General features: G+C 49.1%; 1 protein-coding gene across 6 annotated transcripts in view; it reads right to left on the bottom strand.

Moving 5' to 3' along the window:
* LOC136579890 (methyl-CpG-binding domain protein 1-like) overlaps nucleotides 1–21,025 on the bottom strand; it is an 83,229-nt gene that overhangs the window by 6,366 nt on the left and 55,838 nt on the right. For all 6 annotated transcript variants that reach the window (XM_066579970.1, XM_066579969.1, XM_066579971.1 and 3 more), the window contains 3 exons: nucleotides 9,987–10,070; nucleotides 9,691–9,792; nucleotides 9,536–9,616 (listed from right to left, as the gene is read on the bottom strand). In XM_066579970.1, coding sequence (XP_066436067.1) covers nucleotides 9,536–9,616; nucleotides 9,691–9,792; nucleotides 9,987–10,070 — 267 coding nt within the window. The remainder of the gene's footprint in view (nucleotides 1–9,535; nucleotides 9,617–9,690; nucleotides 9,793–9,986; nucleotides 10,071–21,025) is intronic.

The following is a 21,025-nucleotide window of genomic DNA, read 5'->3' as shown; positions in this document are numbered from 1 at the left end:
CACAGTAGTGGAGGATGTGTGTCCCGTTCCGCTGCCAATTAGGGTCGGCCGAGGATTCCGTCTCGGCAGGTATTATACATGCATTACAGCCGACCTGAGCTGCCTACGTCCGCATGGACTCGGACGACTGAACAAGCGCTACAGTCTTCCCAGAAAGCACCAGACGCCTTGTGGTTGTGAGACCGCCCTGAGAGGGATCGTACCCATAGTGGTTCAGCTGACTGGAGGGGTACCAGTAGATCGATCTACAGCCCCCAGGCTCCCTGTCAGAGGTGGGACCCCGAAATCGCCACTATACATAAACAGAACCAGACTGTGCGTAAGACGAGATACTCTGACTGGATGTCAATCTCGCACATGGTGAGCGCGCACATACCGTAGGATGCGGCCCTGGACGGCCCCCCTGTAATCGGAGATCATGCTAAAGCTGCCTGCAAGGAACCTGCAGGAGGGGCAACGACAGGGAAGGTAGCCGCTAGGCAGGGCTCAGCCCGCTGCGGAGCAGGCATGAGGAGCAATCTGTCCGCAGAATTCCAGTGCAAGTACTCTATCCGGTAATGAAGGTACCACAGGTCTCAGCAAGCCCAGATTCACTGAGGTGGATTAGGCAGGGAGGAGGAGGGCCTGTGTTGTGGTGGTGGGGGGCATGCTGTGCATGGAGTGGCCAGTAGGCCACCATAGCCAAGACTGGTGCTCAGCTACCTCCAAAGGACCAGTGTCAGTCACTAGCCGCACCGCCACACAGGCTGCCACACAGGCTGCCCCGCAGCCACTGTACCTGCCACATAGGATCCTACACGTTGGAAACACCGGCCGCCAATCAGGCCACAACAGGGCCTACACACGCAACGCAGGACGGCCAGGACAGACACATTCCAGCCATCAGCAAACCGTCTGTAAGGTGGCCGTCAGCCGCGAAAGCTGCCGCATGTCAGTGAACCAGGCCACACAGTGGTAATATACACTGGCCGCATGGCAGCAAACTACACAAGCCGCCCAGCAGCGACCTACACAAAATGACCGCAGGCCCTCTCCGGCATGCAGACCGCACGGCGGTGAGCTAAACTGGCCACCCGGCAGCAATCCACACAGAATACACAGCGGTCATGCATAAAGGCTTCCTCATACGCACAGACCTCATGGCGACCAATATAGACAAAATGCACAGGCCGCTGCATCCCACCTACCCGATGTTGACGTCCACAGACCAAAATGAAACGTTACATGGCCGTGCGGTGGTAAAAGGCACAAGGCCGCGCAGCTAAAGACATGTACCAGCCGCATGGCGGCACAATACACCAGCCGCGGGGTGGCAAAAAAAAACCCACAAGTACAAAACGCATGGCAGACACAGTTAGACAGGAGGGGGGAGGAAGGGGAGAGATACTCAGCTATGTACTTACCTATTCTGCTGGGTGTCCTAATGCTGAGAAATACACCCTCAAATCCAGCAGTGAACCCCATCTGCTCCACGACCTACAAAGAGGGAATCCTCCAGGATGGGGAACCCTACAGCTGGCGGGCAGTGATGTATTGCACAAAGGCATGAGGGTGTCTCCTTTTGTTCTTGGAGGAGGACAGACACTTACAGTCCGCCCTCCTCATGGGGAACAGGTAGCAACCGGCCTGCCCTGTGTGCCCACATTCCTGTAGTCCTGAAGAGGTCTGCCTCCAGCAGACACTAAGCTAAAACTGAGCTAGATTGGTGCTTGCAGTAGGAGGAGTTAACACTTTTACACAGAAGCTATACACCCAAGGTCTTGCTATGTCCCTCAATGATATGGACGAGAAAGGAACTTTGCCTGTTATACCAAGTCCGGCCACTGCAGTGGGAACTGAGCTGTCTGCTTCCGGCAGAAATCAGCTGGGTCATTCCGTGTCAGTTCAACCAACGCTCCCGGTCGACCATCACAGATTTCAATGAAACTTTGCACAAAGATAGACCCTGACTCTAAACTAAGATAGCCAGAATATTAGGCTTCAAAGTGCTTTGGTTCACGAGCTACAGGTCTTAATCTAGGGGGTTGTCATGTGATTACAGCCTACAGGTCTTAATCTAGGGGGTTGTCATGTGATTACAGCCTACAGGTCTTAATCTAGGGGGTTGTCATGTGATTACAGCCTACAGGTCTTAATCTAGGGGGTTGTCATGTGATTACAGCGCGCAACCTGAAAAAAGGGGCGATTTCCATCCATTGCCAAGCCAGTTCCAATGACTCTAGAGCAATGAACCTTCACACACTAGGAGACCTTTTGGTGCTGCATCCAGCTAAGCTCCTCAGACTGCCCCTCTTATCATCATTCTGCCCCTCTTATCATCATTCTGCCCCTCTTATCATCATTCTGCCCCTCTTATCATCATTCTGCCCCTCTTATCATCATTCTGCCCCTCTTATCATCATTCTGCCCCTCTTATCATCATTCTGCCCCTCTTATCATCATTCTGCCCCTCTTATCATCATTCCGCCCCTCTTATCATCATTCCGCCCCTCTTATCATCATTCCGCCCCTCTTATCATCATTCTGCCCCTCTTATCATCATTCCGCCCCTCTTATCATCATTCTGCCCCTCTTATCATCATTCTGCCCCTCGTATCATCATTCTGCCCCTCTTATCATCATTCTGCCCCTCGTATCATCATTCTGCCCCTCTTATCATCATTCTGCCCCCATCGCATGTCAAAGGAGCTGAAAAATTCTATCGCGCAAAATAAAACTCCTATTTTAAGCAGTAATAACTCCTAATCAATGCGATCCGACTCGGCTCTGAATGTATCAATGTGCACTCCATAGAAATGGTTCTCATTATTCACATTATGGACCCAAAAGGATGCAGAGCTCTTAAGATACAAGGAGTCAAAAATGGCAAAAAACACTTTTAGGCAAATTTTTCCCTTTTTCAAAGGCGAAAATTGGAATGTACTCCATTGTTATTTTTTTTCATTTTTGTTCTATTTGGAAGAGAATTTTTTGCTCTACAAGATTTGATGTTTTTCATTTTGTTCCCAGACCTTCTAGATGGGAGAATATCAATGTCAGTGAAGGTCCTATGCACTCGCGGAGGTCAAATAATAAAAGAAGTGTAAGTTTGGCATGGATGTATAATTAGTTTAGAAATCAGGAGAAGGTAAATTATTTTTGGAATGAGACAACTTTTTGTGCTCAAGAAACTTATGTGATCAAACATTGCCTGGCGAGTTCAGGTGAGCCCCAAGCTTTGGCCTAAGATGGTCCGAATATCATTGATTGTGGTATATTACAGTGATCACTGGGCTTATTTAGCATCGATCCATATTGGATACTAAGATTATCTAAGGTTAGCATTTGTGGAATAAATAACTAGTTATTTTATAACTAATCTTAGTATCCAATATGGATAGAGTGCTAAATAAGCCCAGTGATCACTGTAATATACCACAATCAATGATATTCGGACCATCTTAGGCCAAAGCTTGGGGCTCACCTGAACTCGCCAGGCAATGTTTGATCACATAAGTTTCTTGAGCACAAAAAGTTGTCTCATTCCAAAAATAATTTACCTTCTCCTGATTTCTAAACTAATTATACATCCATGCCAAACTTCCACTTCTTTTATTATTTGACCTCCGAGTGCATAGGACCTTCACAGGCATTGATATTTTCCCATCTAGAAGGTCTGGGAACAAAATGAAAAACATCGAATCTTGTAGAGCAAAAAATTCTCTTCCAAATAGAACAAAAATGAAAAAAAATAAAAATGGAGTACCTTCCGATTTTCGCCTTTGAAAAAGGGAAAAATTAGCAAAAAAGTGTTTTTTGCCATTTTTGACTCCTTGTATCTTAAGAGCTCTGCATCCTTTTGGGTCCATAATGTGAATTATGAGGACCATTTCTATGGAGTGCACATTGATACATTCAGAGCCGAGTCGGATCGCATTGATTACGAGTTATTACTGCCTAAAATAGTTTCATTTTGCGCGATAGAATTTTTCAGCTCCTTTGACATGCGATGGTGGCAGAATGATGATAAGAGGGGCAGAATGATGATAAGAGGGGCAGAATGATGATAAGAGGGGCAGAATGATGATAAGAGGGGCAGAATGATGATAAGAGGGGCAGAATGATGATAAGAGGGGCAGAATGATGATAAGAGGGGCAGAATGATGATAAGAGGGGCAGAATGATGATAAGAGGGGCAGAATGATGATAAGAGGGGCAGTCTGAGGAGCTTAGCTGGATGCAGCACCAAAAGGTCTCCTAGTGTGTGAAGGTTCATTGCTCTAGAGTCATTGGAACTGGCTTGGCAATGGATTGAAATCGCCCCTTTTTTCAGGTTGTGCACTGTAATCACATGACAACCACCTAGATTAAGACCTGTAGGCTGTAATCACATGACAACCCCCTAGATTAAGACCTGTAGGCTGTAATCACATGACAACCCCCTAGATTAAGACCTGTAGGCTGTAATCACATGACAACCCCCTAGATTAAGACCTGTAGGCTGTAATGACATGACAACCCCCTAGATTAAGACCTGTAGGCTGTAATCACATGACAAACCCCTAGATTAAGACCTGTAGGCTGTAATCACATGACAACCCCCTAGATTAGGACCTGTAGGCTGTAATCACATGACAACCCCCTAGATTAAGACCTGTAGGCTGTAATCACATGACAACCCCCTAGATTAAGACCTGTAGGCTGTAATCACATGACAACCCCCTAGATTAAGACCTGTAGGCTGTAATCACATGACAACCCCCTAGATTAAGACCTGTAGGCTGTAATCACATGACAACCCCCTAGATTAAGACCTGTAGGCTGTAATCACATGACAACCCCCTAGATTAAGACCTGTAGGCTGTAATCACATGACAACCCCCTAGATTAAGACCTGTAGGCTGTAATCACATGACAATCCCCTAGATTAAGACCTGTAGGCTGTAATCACATGACAACCCCCTAGATTAAGACCTGTAGGCTGTAATCACATGACAATCCCCTAGATTAAGACCTGTAGGCTGTAATCACATGACAACCCCCTAGATTAAGACCTGTAGGCTGTAATCACATGACAACCCCCTAGATTAGGACCTGTAGGCTGTAATCACATGACAACCCCCTAGATTAGGACCTGTAGGCTGTAATCACATGACAACCCCCTAGATTAAGACCTGTAGGCTGTAATCACATGACAACCCCCTAGATTAAGACCTGTAGGCTGTAATCACATGACAACCCCCTAGATTAGGACCTGTAGGCTGTAATCACATGACAACCCCCTAGATTAAGACCTGTAGGCTGTAATCACATGACAACCCCCTAGATTAAGACCTGTAGGCTGTAATCACATGACAACCCCCTAGATTAAGACCTGTAGGCTGTAATCACATGACAACCCCCTAGATTAAGACCTGTAGGCTGTAATCACATGACAACCCCCTAGATTAAGACCTGTAGGCTGTAATCACATGACAACCCCCTAGATTAAGACCTGTAGGCTGTAATCACATGACAACCCCCTAGATTAAGACCTGTAGCTCGTGAACCAAAGCAGTCTGAAGCCTAATATTCCGGCTATCTTAGTTTAGGGTCAGGGTCTATCTTTGTGCAAAGTTTCATTGAAATCTGAGATGGTCGACCGGGAGCCTTGGTTGAACTGACACGGAATGACCCAGCTAAGTGTACATGAGCACTCACCTGGCAAACAGCTGATCAGTGGTGGTCCTGGGCGGTGGACCCCCACCAATCTACTATTGACGGCTTATCCTACAGATAGGCCCATCAATAGTTTGCAACTGGACAGCCCCTTAAATCTCCAGCACAAAAGGTTCAAGTATTTAAAGGTGCAGCGCCAACATGCTTAACCCCACAGAATGCAGAGCTGGGGGTGAAGTCATGGCAAGCAGTGAAGTAGGCAGGGAAAGCTGCGGGCAGCCATGAAGAGAAACTGTAGTACAGGCAGAAAGCCCAGCAGAACGGGAGCGGCTCGGAGGGAGCGGCTCGGAGGGAGCGGCTCGGAGGGAGCGGCTCGGAGGGAGCGGCTCGGAGGGAGCGGCTCGGAGGGAGCGGCTCGGAGGGAGCGGCTCGGAGGGAGCGTTCACACCAGCAGTTTTACTAAAACCTGAAGTCAAAAAATGGAAGCGAAAGAGAAAGCATTCCTAATGGTAGTTATTGGCAGTGATAGGGAAGGGAAAAAGGAGGGGGGGGGGGTAAGAAGGGAGAGAAGAGAGAAGGAGGGGAAGTGGGAAGGGAGAGAAGAGAGAAGGAGGGGAAGTGGGAAGGGAGAGAAGAGAGAAGGAGGGGAAGTGGGAAGGGAGAGAAGAGAGAAGGAGGGGAAGTGGGAAGGGAGAGAAGGAGGGGAAGTGGGAAGGGAGAGAAGAGAGAAGGAGGGGAAGTGGGAAGGGAGAGAAGAGAGAAGAGGGGAAGTGGGAAGGGAGAGAAAGAGGGGAAGTGGGAAGGGAGAGAAGAGAGAAGGAGGGGAAGTGGGAAGGGAGAGAAGGAGGGGAAGTGGGAAGGGAGAGAAGAGAGAAGGAGGGGAAGTGGGAAGGGAGAGAAGAGAGAAGGAGGGGAAGTGGGAAGGGAGAGAAGATCATCATTTCCTTCTCATTCTTTTCCTCCAGAGAATGAGGAAGCAAAAAGAGGAAGAAAGAAGAGGCCTGCTGGCTCAGCGGTTAGCAGAAACAAGGGGCCTGCTGGCTCAGCGGTTAGCAGAAACAAGGGGCCTGCTGGCTCAGCGGTTAGCAGAAACAAGGGGCCTGCTGGCTCAGCGGTTAGCAGAAACAAGGGGCCTGCTGGCTCAGCGGTTAGCAGAAACAAGGGGCCTGCTGGCTCAGCGGTTAGCAGAAACAAGGGGCCTGCTGGCTCAGCGGTTAGCAGAAACAAGGGGCCTGCTGGCTCAGCGGTTAGCAGACACAAGGGGCCTGCTGGCTCAGCGGTTAGCAGAAACAAGGGGCCTGCTGGCTCAGCGGTTAGCAGAAACAAGGGGCCTGCTGGCTCAGCGGTTAGCAGAAACAAGGGGCCTGCTGGCTCAGCGGTTAGCAGAAACAAGGGGCCTGCTGGCTCAGCGGTTAGCAGAAACAAGGGGCCTGCTGGCTCAGCGGTTAGCAGAAACAAGGGGCCTGCTGGCTCAGCGGTTAGCAGAAACAAGGGGCCTGCTGGCTCAGCGGTTAGCAGAAACAAGGGGCCTGCTGGCTCAGCGGTTAGCAGAAACAAGGGGCCTGCTGGCTCAGCGGTTAGCAGAAACAAGGGGCCTGCTGGCTCAGCGGTTAGCAGAAACAAGGGGCCTGCTGGCTCAGCGGTTAGCAGAAACAAGGGGCCTGCTGGCTCAGCGGTTAGCAGAAACAAGGGGCCTGCTGGCTCAGCGGTTAGCAGAAACAAGGCGCCTGCTGGCTCAGCGGTTAGCAGAAACAAGGGGCCTGCTGGCTCAGCGGTTAGCAGAAACAAGGGGCCTGCTGGCTCAGCGGTTAGCAGAAACAAGGGGCCTGCTGGCTCAGCGGTTAGCAGAAACAAGGGGCCTGCTGGCTCAGCGGTTAGCAGAAACAAGGGGCCTGCTGGCTCAGCGGTTAGCAGAAACAAGGGGCCTGCTGGCTCAGCGGTTAGCAGACACAAGGGGCCTGCTGGCTCAGCGGTTAGCAGAAACAAGGGGCCTGCTGGCTCAGCGGTTAGCAGACACAAGGGGCCTGCTGGCTCAGCGGTTAGCAGAAACAAGGGGCCTGCTGGCTCAGCGGTTAGCAGACACAAGGGGCCTGCTGGCTCAGCGGTTAGCAGACACAAGGGGCCTGCTGGCTCAGCGGTTAGCAGACACAAGGGGCCTGCTGGCTCAGCGGTTAGCAGACACAAGGGGCCTGCTGGCTCAGCGGTTAGCAGACACAAGGGGCCTGCTGGCTCAGCGGTTAGCAGACACAAGGGGCCTGCTGGCTCAGCGGTTAGCAGACACAAGGGGCCTGCTGGCTCAGCGGTTAGCAGACACAAGGGGCCTGCTGGCTCAGCGGTTAGCAGACACAAGGGGCCTGCTGGCTCAGCGGTTAGCAGACACAAGGGGCCTGCTGGCTCAGCGGTTAGCAGACACAAGGGGCCTGCTGGCTCAGCGGTTAGCAGACACAAGGGGCCTGCTGGCTCAGCGGTTAGCAGACAGAAGAGGCCTGCTGGCTCAGCGGTTAGCAGACAGAAGAGGCCTGCTGGCTCAGCGGTTAGCAGAAACAAGGGACCTGCTGGCTCAGCGGTTAGCAGAAACAAGGGGCCTGCTGGCTCAGCGGTTAGCAGAAACAAGGGGCCTGCTGGCTCAGCGGTTAGCAGAAACAAGGGGCCTGCTGGCTCAGCGGTTAGCAGAAACAAGGGGCCTGCTGGCTCAGCGGTTAGCAGAAACAAGGGGCCTGCTGGCTCAGCGGTTAGCAGAAACAAGGGGCCTGCTGGCTCAGCGGTTAGCAGAAACAAGGGGCCTGCTGGCTCAGCGGTTAGCAGAAACAAGGGGCCTGCTGGCTCAGCGGTTAGCAGAAACAAGGGGCCTGCTGGCTCAGCGGTTAGCAGAAACAAGGGGCCTGCTGGCTCAGCGGTTAGCAGAAACAAGGGGCCTGCTGGCTCAGCGGTTAGCAGAAACAAGGGGCCTGCTGGCTCAGCGGTTAGCAGAAACAAGGGGCCTGCTGGCTCAGCGGTTAGCAGAAACAAGGGGCCTGCTGGCTCAGCGGTTAGCAGAAACAAGGGGCCTGCTGGCTCAGCGGTTAGCAGAAACAAGGGGCCTGCTGGCTCAGCGGTTAGCAGAAACAAGGGGCCTGCTGGCTCAGCGGTTAGCAGAAACAAGGGGCCTGCTGGCTCAGCGGTTAGCAGAAACAAGGGGCCTGCTGGCTCAGCGGTTAGCAGAAACAAGGGGCCTGCTGGCTCAGCGGTTAGCAGAAACAAGGGGCCTGCTGGCTCAGCGGTTAGCAGAAACAAGGGGCCTGCTGGCTCAGCGGTTAGCAGAAACAAGGGGCCTGCTGGCTCAGCGGTTAGCAGAAACAAGGGGCCTGCTGGCTAAGCGGTTAGCAGAAACAAGGGGCCTGCTGGCTCAGCGGTTAGCAGAAACAAGGGGCCTGCTGGCTCAGCGGTTAGCAGAAACAAGGGGCCTGCTGGCTCAGCGGTTAGCAGAAACAAGGGGCCTGCTGGCTCAGCGGTTAGCAGAAACAAGGGGCCTGCTGGCTCAGCGGTTAGCAGAAACAAGGGGCCTGCTGGCTCAGCGGTTAGCAGAAACAAGGGGCCTGCTGGCTCAGCGGTTAGCAGAAACAAGGGGCCTGCTGGCTCAGCGGTTAGCACTGGGTTTCTAGATTTCATGTCGGACTATGGATGAGTTTTGAACCCAACACCGCGGTGCTGACCGCTGAGCCACATTCACTGCTGAGCCGCCACCACGAACAACGGCTTGTTTTCCACTTCCGTCCGTCTTCCGCGGAGCACAATGACGCCCAATCTGTCTGGGTTCTGTTTCCTAAACTGGAAATCGGACTCTGCAGACCTCCCCTACTGCATCCTACGGGCTGGGAGGCCTAGTGAGCGGGCCTACGGCCGGGGGGTAAGCACTCACCACCGGAGTATTGTCATCAGCCATCTCGATGTCATCGTCCTCCGTCACAAACTCCTGGGACTTCACTGGGCAGTGGAGATCCTGGAAGGAGAGAGAAAGGAGTAAAACCAGGAGAAGCGCATCATCAGGGCGACACCCAGAGGCGCGGGGCGTACCAGCGGCTGCTCGTCGTCATCGTCCTCAATGATGGTGGTCTCCATCTCTGGTCTCATCCCATTGGTGTCCACTCCACCGATGACCCAGCCACCACGTGTCCCCTGTAACAATCAATGGGTAGCAATATCAATCTGCTGTATGGGGGGCCCCGTCCGCGGCTCTGCACGCGCTCCGCTGTCTATAGAGCCATCTAGAGGGACGTGGCCCCTATCTGCATCGCCGATCCCACACAACTCCCATCCACGGTGGTGCCCCAAATCACACACAATTACAGGACGTCTCCAGCAATCCTTACATCTGCAGAAGGGTATCCTCCATTTTTCAGTGCCAGCCTTATGACGGGTATGCGGGGGGGCAGCTGCACCACTTCATCCTGTTTCTGTAGAGGAACATTAAAGATGTCAAGATCCCAGGCAAAGGCTTCCAGAACATATTAAAGCATTGTCCGGGATTAGGAAAAAAACATGGCTGCCTTCTTCCAGAAACAGCACCACTCCTGTCCGCAGGCTACAGGAGGTATTGCAGCTCCACTTCATTCACGTCAATGGATCCGATCTGCAATACCAGACAAGCCATGTAAAGGGGTGGCGCTGTTTTTGGAAGAAGGCAGCCATGTTTTTCCAATGCTGTGCAGCCCTACAACCTGCTTGACTTTTTATTTTCGATGCACTGAAGCAATGCAACTAGCCATGAGATGAGAGGTGACAACGAACTAAGTCTGCCGCACCCCGTCGGTGGACATAGACTGTCAGCGATACGGCTCTAGAAGCACAGACGATATAGGTAGACACCATGAGCGCCTCGTCTTCAAGAAAGCCAGCAGTATATAAAACTGCAACGAGCATTCACCTGGTAGGGCGAGCCGGCGCACCCCGTGGCCGGGAGAGCCGGCGCACCCCGTGGCCGGGAGAGCCGGCGCACCCCGTGGCCGGGAGAGCCGGCGCACCCCGTGGCCGGGAGAGCCGGCGCACCCCGTGGCCGGGAGAGCCGGCGCACCCCGTGGCCGGGAGAGCCGGCGCACCCCGTGGCCGGGAGAGCCGGCGCACCCCGTGGCCGGGAGAGCCGGCGCACCCCGTGGCCGGGAGAGCCGGCGCACCCCGTGGCCGGGAGAGCCGGCGCACCCCGTGGCCGGGAGAGCCGGCGCACCCCGTGGCCGGGAGAGCCGGCGCACCCCGTGGCCGGGAGAGCCGGCGCACCCCGTGGCCGGGAGAGCCCGGCAACCTCCCTGGACCTCAAACCCAACCATCTGGAGAAGCGTCGCAGGATAGAAAGCCCACTGGATGACTGCGGCTCGATGAGAACTTTACAAGACGGGAAAGAAGGTTTCCCCGCACTCCACACGCCAAAGGATTGTACCAGAGCCGATGGGCCGCCCGCTGCGCTGATCATTATAAAGCAACGCGTTTCAGTGCGATTCACCTGGTCAAGCATAAAATCCAATGACCTTATAGAAGTACACCTATAGATACACTGAGACATATAGCCTATAGTTAAACAGGTGGTGCCGGCAGCCGCATCCTGTGATGGGGGGGCAGTGATCCAGCGTCTATACGGTCCTCTGTCAGCATACGGCCTGGTGTCCGTATACAAGCTATATCCTCACGGCTCCCACTGTCCGGCTGAAGGTTTGCATCCTCTCTCTATTACATCTACGTTTATCTTCTATTTCCACTTCTGTCGCTACGTCTTCCAGGTTTCAGCCCGTCCTTCATCCCCTCGGCTTCCTCACCTCTCACACTGCAACGCTCTGCATTATTGTATGCGGTGCCATTACTACGGAGAGGCCGGCGACTGGCGGGCCGGGGGCCGGCGACTGTCGGGGGCCGGCGGGACGGGGGCCGGCGGGACGGGGGCCGGCGGGACGGGGGCCGGCGGGACGGGGGCCGGCGGGACGGGGGCCGGCGGGACGGGGGCCGGCGGGACGGGGGCCGGCGGGACGGGGGCCGGCGGGACGGGGGCCGGCGACTGGCGGGAGGGGGGCCGGCGGGAGGGGGGCCGGCGGGAGGGGGGCCGGCGACTGGCGGGAGGGGGGCCGGCGACTGGCGGGAGGGGGGCCGGCGACTGGCGGGAGGGGGCCGGCACACCTAGAAACCTCGATCACATCCGCAGGTCGGACGGCTACAAGGATATTCCCATCTGAAACATTCATGATGTATCCTCAGCTTGTGCCATAATACACTGCAGTAATAACAAATAGAGAGATTGCGGGGGACACCTGCATAATATTAATACCTGTCCTAATATACAGACCAGACATGACTACACAGGGCACCCTTAGTACTTGTCCTAATATATAGACCAGACATGACTACACAGGACGCCCTTAGTACTTGTACTAATATATAGGGACCAGACATGACTACACAGGGCACCCTTAGTACTTGTCCCAATATATAGGGACCAGACATGACTACACAGGGCACCCTTAGTACTTGTCCTAATATATAGGAGACCAGACATGACTACACAGGGCACCCTTAGTACTTGTCCTAATATATAGACCAGACATGACTACACAGGACACCCTTAGTACTTGTCCTAATATATAAGGACCAGACATGACTACACAGGGCACCCTTAGTACTTGTCCTAATATATAGACCAGACATGACTACACAGGGCACCCTTAGTACTTGTCCTAATATATAAGGACCAGACATGACTACACAGGGCACCCTTAGTACTTGTCCTAATATATAGGGACCAGACATGACTACACAGGACACCCTTAGTACTTGTCCTAATATATAGGGACCAGACATGACTACACAGGACACCCTTAGTACTTGTCCTAATATATAGGGACCAGACATGACTACACAGGACACCCTTAGTACTTGTCCTAATATATAGGGACCAGACATGACTACACAGGACACCCTTAGTACTTGTCCTAATATATAGGGGACCAGACATGACTACACAGGACACCCTTAGTACTTGTCCTAATATACAGGGACCAGACATGACTACACAGGACACCCTTAGTACTTGTCCTAATATATAGACCAGACATGAATACACAGGACACCCTTAGTACTTGTCCTAATATATAGGGACCAGACATGGCTACACAGGGCACCCTTAGTACTTGTCCTAATATATAGACCAGACATGACTACACAGGGCACCCTTAGTGCTTGTCCTAATATATAGGGACCAGACATGACTACACAGGACACCCTTAGTACTTGTCCTAATATACAGACCAGACATGACTACACAGGACACCCTTAGTGCTTGTACTAATATATAGGAGACCAGACATGACTACACAGGACACCCTTAGTACTTGTCCTAATATATAGGGACCAGACATGACTACACAGGACACCCTTAGTACTTGTCCTAATATATAGGAGACCAGACATGACTACACAGGACACCCTTAGTACTTGTCCTAATATATAGACCAGACATGACTACACAGGGCACCCTTAGTACTTGTCCTAATATATAGGGGACCAGACATGACTACACAGGACACCCTTAGTACTTGTCCTAATATATAGACCAGACATGACTACACAGGGCACCCTTAGTACTTGTCCTAATATATAGGGACCAGACATGACTACACAGGACACCCTTAGTACTTGTCCTAATATATAGACCAGACATGACTACACAGTGCACCCTTAGTGCTTGTCCTAATATATAGGAGATGCAGACATGACTACACAGGACACCCTTAGTACTTATCCTAATATATAGACCAGACATGACTACACAGGGCACCCTTAGTACTTGTCCTAATATATAGACCAGACATGACTACACAGGGCACCCTTAGTACTTGTCCTAATATATAGGGACCAGACATGACTACACAGGACACCCTTAGTACTTGTCCTAATATATAGACCAGACATGACTACACAGGGCACCCTTAGTACTTGTCCTAATATATAGGGGACCAGACATGACTACACAGGACACCCTTAGTACTTGTCCTAATATATAGACCAGACATGAGTACACAGGGCACCCTTAGTACTTGTCCTAATATATAGGGGACCAGACATGAATACACAGGACACCCTTAGTACTTGTCCCAATATATAGGGGACCCAGACATGGCTACACAGGGCACCCTTAGTACTTGTCCTAATATATAGGGGACCAGACATGAATACACAGGACACCCTTAGTACTTGTCCTAATATATAGACCAGACATGACTACACAGGGCACCCTTAGTACTTGTCCTAATATATAGGGGACCAGACATGACTACACAGGGCACCCTTAGTACTTGTCCTAATATATAGGGACCAGACATGACTACACAGGGCACCCTTAGTACTTGTCCTAATATATAGGGGACCAGACATGAATACACAGGACACCCTTAGTACTTGTCCTAATATATAGGGACCAGACATGACTACACAGGGCACCCTTAGTACTTGTCCTAATATATAGGGGACCAGACATGACTACACAGGACACCCTTAGTACTTGTCCTAATATATAGACCAGACATGACTACACAGGGCACCCCTAGTACTTGTCCTAATATATAGGGACCAAACATGACTACACAGGGCACCCTTAGTACTTGTCCTAATATATAGGAGATGCAGACACGACTACACAGGACACCCTTAGTACTTGTCCTAATATATAGACCAGACATGACTACACAGGGCACCCTTAGTACTTGTCCTAATATATAGGGGACCAGACATGACTACACAGGGCACCCTTAGTACTTGTCTATATATATATATATAGGACCAGACAGGACTACACAGGGCACCCTTAGTACTTGTCCTAATATATAGACCAGACATGACTACACAGGACACCCTTAGTACTTGTCCTAATATATAGACCAGACATGAGTACACAGGGCACCCTTAGTACTTGTCCTAATATATAGGGGACCAGACATGACTACACAGGACACCCTTAGTACTTGTCCTAATATATAGACCAGACATGGCTACACAGGGCACCCTTAGTACTTGTCCTAATATATAGGGACCAAACATGACTACACAGGGCACCCTTAGTACTTGTCCTAATATATAGGAGATGCAGACACGACTACACAGGACACCCTTAGTACTTGTCCTAATATATAGACCAGACATGACTACACAGGGCACCCTTAGTACTTGTCCTAATATATAGGGGACCAGACATGACTACACAGGACACCCTTAGTACTTGTCCTAATATATAGACCAGACATGAGTACACAGGGCACCCTTAGTACTTGTCCCAATATATAGGGACCAGACATGAATACACAGGGCACCCTTAGTACTTGTCCTAATATATAGGGGACCCAGACATGGCTACACAGGGCACCCTTAGTACTTGTCCTAATATATAGTGACCAGACATGACTACACAGGGCACCCTTAGTACTTGTCCTAATATACAGACCAGACATGACTACACAGGCACCCTTAGTACTTGTCCTAATATATAGGGACCAGACATGACTACACAGGGCCCCCTTAGTACTTGTCCTAATATATAGACCAGACATGACTACACAGGACACCCTTAGTACTTGTCCTAATATATAGACCACACATGACTACACAGGACACCCTTAGTACTTGTCCTAATATATAGACCAGACATGACTACACAGGACACCCTTAGTACTTGTCCTAATATACAGACCAGACATGACTACACAGGACACCCTTAGTACTTGTCCTAATATATAGACCACACATGACTACACAGGACACCCTTAGTACTTGTCCTAATATATATAGACCAGACATGACTACACAGGGCACCCTTAGTACTTGTCCTAATATACAGACCAGACATGACTACACAGGACACCCTTAGTGCTTGTACTAATATATAGGAGACCAGACATGACTACACAGGGCACTCTTAGTACTTGTCCTAATATATAGGGACCAGACATGACTACACAGGACACCCTTAGTACTTGTCCTAATATATAGGGACCAGACATGACTACACAGGGCACCCTTAGTACTTGTCCTAATATATAGACCAGACATGAATACACAGGGCACCCTTAGTACTTGTCCTAATATATAGACCAGACATGAATACACAGGGCACCCTTAGTACTTGTCCTAATATACAGACCAGACATGACTACACAGGGCACCCTTAGTACTTGTCCTAATATATATAGACCAGACATGACTACACAGGACACCCTTAGTACTTATCCTAATATATAGGGACCAGACATGACTACACAGGACACCCTTAGTACTTGTCCTAATATATAGGGACCAGACATGACTACACAGGACACCCTTAGTACTTGTCCTAATATATAGGGACCAGACATGACTACACAGGGCACCCTTAGTACTTGTCCTAATATATAGACCAGACATGAATACACAGGGCACCCTTAGTACTTGTCCTAATATATAGACCAGACATGAATACACAGGGCACCCTTAGTACTTGTCCTAATATATAGACCAGACATGACTACACAGGACACCCTTAGTGCTTGTACTAATATATAGGAGACCAGACATGACTACACTGGACACCCTTAGTACTTGTCCTAATATATAGACCAGACATGACTACACAGGGCACCCTTAGTACTTGTCCTAATATACAGACCAGACATGACTACACAGGGCACCCTTAGTACTTGTCCTAATATATAGACCAGACATGACTACACAGGGCACCCTTAGTACTTGTCCTAATATATAGGGACCAGACATGACTACACAGGACACCCTTAGTGCTTGTACTAATATATAGGAGACCAGACATGACTACACTGGACACCCTTAGTACTTGTCCTAATATATAGACCAGACATGACTACACAGGGCACCCTTAGTACTTGTCCTAATATATAGGGGACCAGACATGACTACACAGGACACCCTTAGTACTTGTCCTAATATATAGACCAGACATGACTACACAGGGCACCCTTAGTACTTGTCCTAATATATAGACCAGGCATGACTACACAGGGCACCCTTAGTACTTGTCCTAATATATAGACCAGACATGACTACACAGGGCACCCTTAGTACTTGTCCTAATATATGAGACCAGACATGACTACACAGGACACCCTTAGTACTTGTCCTAATATATAGGGACCAGACATGACTACACAGGACACCCTTAGTACTTGTCCTAATATATAGGGACCAGACACGACTACACAGGACACCCTTAGTACTTGTCCTAATATATAGGGACCAGACATGACTACACAGGACACCCTTAGTGCTTGTACTAATATATAGGAGACCAGACATGACTACACAGGACACCCTTAGTACTTGTCCTAATATATAGGGACCAGACATGACTACACAGGACACCCTTAGTACTTGTCCTAATATATAGGGACCAGACACGACTACACAGGACACCCTTAGTACTTGTCCTAATATATAGGGACCAGACATGACTACACAGGACACCCTTAGTGCTTGTACTAATATATAGGAGACCAGACATGACTACACAGGACACCCTTAGTACTTGTCCTAATATATAGGGACCAGACATGACTACACAGGACACCCTTAGTACTTGTCCTAATATATAGGGACCAGACACGACTACACAGGACACCCTTAGTACTTGTCCTAATATATAGGGACCAGACATGACTACACAGGACACCCTTAGTACTTGTCCTAATATATAGGGACCAGACATGACTACACAGGACACCCTTAGTACTTGTCCTAATATATAGACCAGACATGACTACACAGGGCACCCTTAGTACTTGTCCTAATATATAGACCAGACATGACTACACAGGACACCCTTAGTACTTGTCCTAATATATAGGGACCAGACACGACTACACAGGACACCCTTAGTACTTGTCCTAATATACAGACCAGACATGACTACACAGGGCACCCTTAGTACTTGTCCTAATATATAGAGACCAGACATGACTACACAGGACACCCTTAGTACTTGTCCTAATATATAGACCAGACATGACTACACAGGGCACCCTTAGTACTTGTCCTAATATATAGGGACCAGACATGGCTACACAGGGCACCCTTAGTACTTGTCCTAATATATAGGGGACCAGACATGGCTACACAGGGCACCCTTAGTACTTGTCCTAATATATAGACCAGACATGAGTACACAGGACACCCTTAGTACTTGTCCTAATATATAGGGACCAGACATGACTACACAGGACACCCTTAGTACTTGTCCTAATATATAGGGACCAGACATGACTACACAGTGCACCCTTAGTACTTGTCCTAATATATAGGGACCAGACATGACTACACAGGACACCCTTAGTACTTGTCCTAATATATAGACCAGACATGACTACACAGGACACCCTTAGTACTTGTCCTAATATATAGTGACCAGACATGACTACACAGTGCACCCTTAGTACTTGTCCTAATATATAGACCAGACATGACTACACAGGACACCCTTAGTACTTGTCCTAATATATAGACCAGACACGACTACACAGGACACCCTTAGTACTTGTCCTAATATATAGACCAGACATGACTACACAGGGCACCCTTAGTACTTGTCCTAATATATAGACCAGACATGACTACACAGGACACCCTTAGTACTTGTCCTAATATATAGGAGACCAGACATGACTACACAGGGCACCCTTAGTACTTGTCCTAATATATAGGAGATGCAGACATGACTACACAGGACACCCTTAGTACTTGTCCTAATATATAGCGGACCAGACATGACTACACAGGGCACCCTTAGTACTTGTCCTAATATATAGGGGACCAGACATGACTACACAGGACACCCTTAGTACTTGTCCTAATATATAGACCAGACATGACTACACAGAGCACCCTTAGTACTTGTCCTAATATATAGACCAGACATGACTACACAGGACACCCTTAGTACTTGTCCTAATATATATAGACCAGACATGACTACACAGGACACCCTTAGTACTTGTCCTAATATATAGACCAGACATGACTACACAGGACACCCTTAGTACTTGTCCTAATATATAGGGGACCAGACATGGCTACACAGGACACCCTTAGTACTTGTCCTAATATATAGACCAGACATGACTACACTGGACACCCTTAGTACTTGTCCTAATATATAGGGACGAGACATGACTACACAGGACACCCTTAGTACTTGTCCTAATATATAGACCAGACATGACTACACAGGACACCCTTAGTACTTGTCCTAATATATAGACCAGACACGACTACACAGGACACCCTTAGTACTTGTCCTAATATATAGACCAGACATGACTACACAGGGCACCCTTAGTACTTGTCCTAATATATAGACCAGACATGACTACACAGGACACCCTTAGTACTTGTCCTAATATATAGGAGACCAGACATGACTACACAGGGCACCCTTAGTACTTGTCCTAATATATAGGAGATGCAGACATGACTACACAGGACACCCTTAGTACTTGTCCTAATATATAGCGGACCAGACATGACTACACAGGGCACCCTTAGTACTTGTCCTAATATATAGGGGACCAGACATGACTACACAGGACACCCTTAGTACTTGTCCTAATATATAGACCAGACATGACTACACAGGACACCCTTAGTACTTGTCCTAATATATAGACCAGACATGACTACACAGGACACCCTTAGTACTTGTCCTAATATATAGACCAGACATGACTACACAGGACACCCTTAGTACTTGTCCTAATATATAGGGACCAGACATGGCTACACAGGACACCCTTAGAACTTGTCCTAATATATAGACCAGACATGACTACACAGGACACCCTTAGTACTTGTACTAATATATAGGGACCAGACATGACTACAGAGGGCACCCTTAGTACTTGTCCTAATATATAGACCAGACATGACTACACAGGGCACCCTTAGTACTTGTCCTAATATATAGTGACCAGACATGACTACACAGGACACCCTTAGTACTTGTCCTAATATATAGGGACCAGACATGACTACACAGGGCACCCTTAGTACTTGTCCTAATATATAGACCACACATGACTACACAGTGCACCCTTAGTACTTGTCCTAATATATAGACCAGACATGACTACACAGGACACCCTTAGTACTTGTCCTAATATATAGGAGACCAGACATGACTACACAGGGCACCCTTAGTACTTGTCCTAATATATAGACCAGACATGACTACACAGGACACCCTTACTACTTGTCCCAATATATAGGGACCAGACATGACTACAGAGGACACCCTTAGTACTTGTCCTAATATATAGACCAGACATGACTACACAGGGCACCCTTAGTACTTGTCCCAATATATAGGGACCAGACATGACTACAGAGGACACCCTTAGTACTTGTCCTAATATATAGGGACCAGACATGACTACACAGGACACTCTTAGTACTTGTCCTAATATATAGACCAGACATGACTACACAGGGCACCCTTAGTACTTGTCCTAATATATAGACCAGACATGACTATACAGGACACCCTTAGTACTTGTCCTAATATATAGGAGACCAGACATGACTACACAGGGCACCCTTAGTACTTGTCCTAATATATAGGGACCAGACATGACTACACAGGGCACCCTTAGTACTTGTCCAAATATATAGGAGACCAGACATGACTACACAGGGCACCCTTAGTACTTGTCCTAATATACAGACCAGACATGACTACACTGGACACCCTTAGTACTTGTCCTAATATATAGGAGATGCAGACATGACTACACAGGACACCCTTAGTACTTGTCCTAATATATAGACCAGACATGACTACACAGGGCACCCTTAGTACTTGTCCTAATATATAGGGACCAGACATGACTACACAGGGCACCCTTAGTACTTGTCCTAATATATAGGAGACTAGACATGACTACACAGGGCACCCTTAGTACTTGTCCTAATATATAGGAGACTAGACATGACTACACAGGGCACCCTTAGTACTTGTCCTAATATATAGGAGACTAGACATGACTACACTGGACACCCTTAGTACTTGTCCTAATATATAGGAGACCAGACATGACTACACAGGGCACCCTTAGTACTTGTCCTAATATATAGACCAGACATGACTACACAGGGCACCCTTAGTACTGGTCCTAATATATAGACCAGACATGACTACACAGGACACCCTTAGTACTTGTCCTAATATATAGGGGACCAGACATGACTACACAGGACACCCTTAGTACTTGTCCTAATATATAGACCAGACATGACTACACAGGGCACCCTTAGTACTTGTCCTAATATATAGACCAGACATGACTACACAGGACACCCTTAGTACTTGTCCTAATATATAGACCAG

The sequence above is a fragment of the Eleutherodactylus coqui genome, chromosome 10 (assembly GCF_035609145.1).
Source record: "Eleutherodactylus coqui strain aEleCoq1 chromosome 10, aEleCoq1.hap1, whole genome shotgun sequence".
Classification (NCBI taxonomy): Eukaryota; Metazoa; Chordata; class Amphibia; order Anura; family Eleutherodactylidae; genus Eleutherodactylus; species Eleutherodactylus coqui.
The sequence above is the reverse complement of the archived record's forward strand: the minus strand, read 5'-3'. Positions and strand labels throughout refer to the sequence as shown.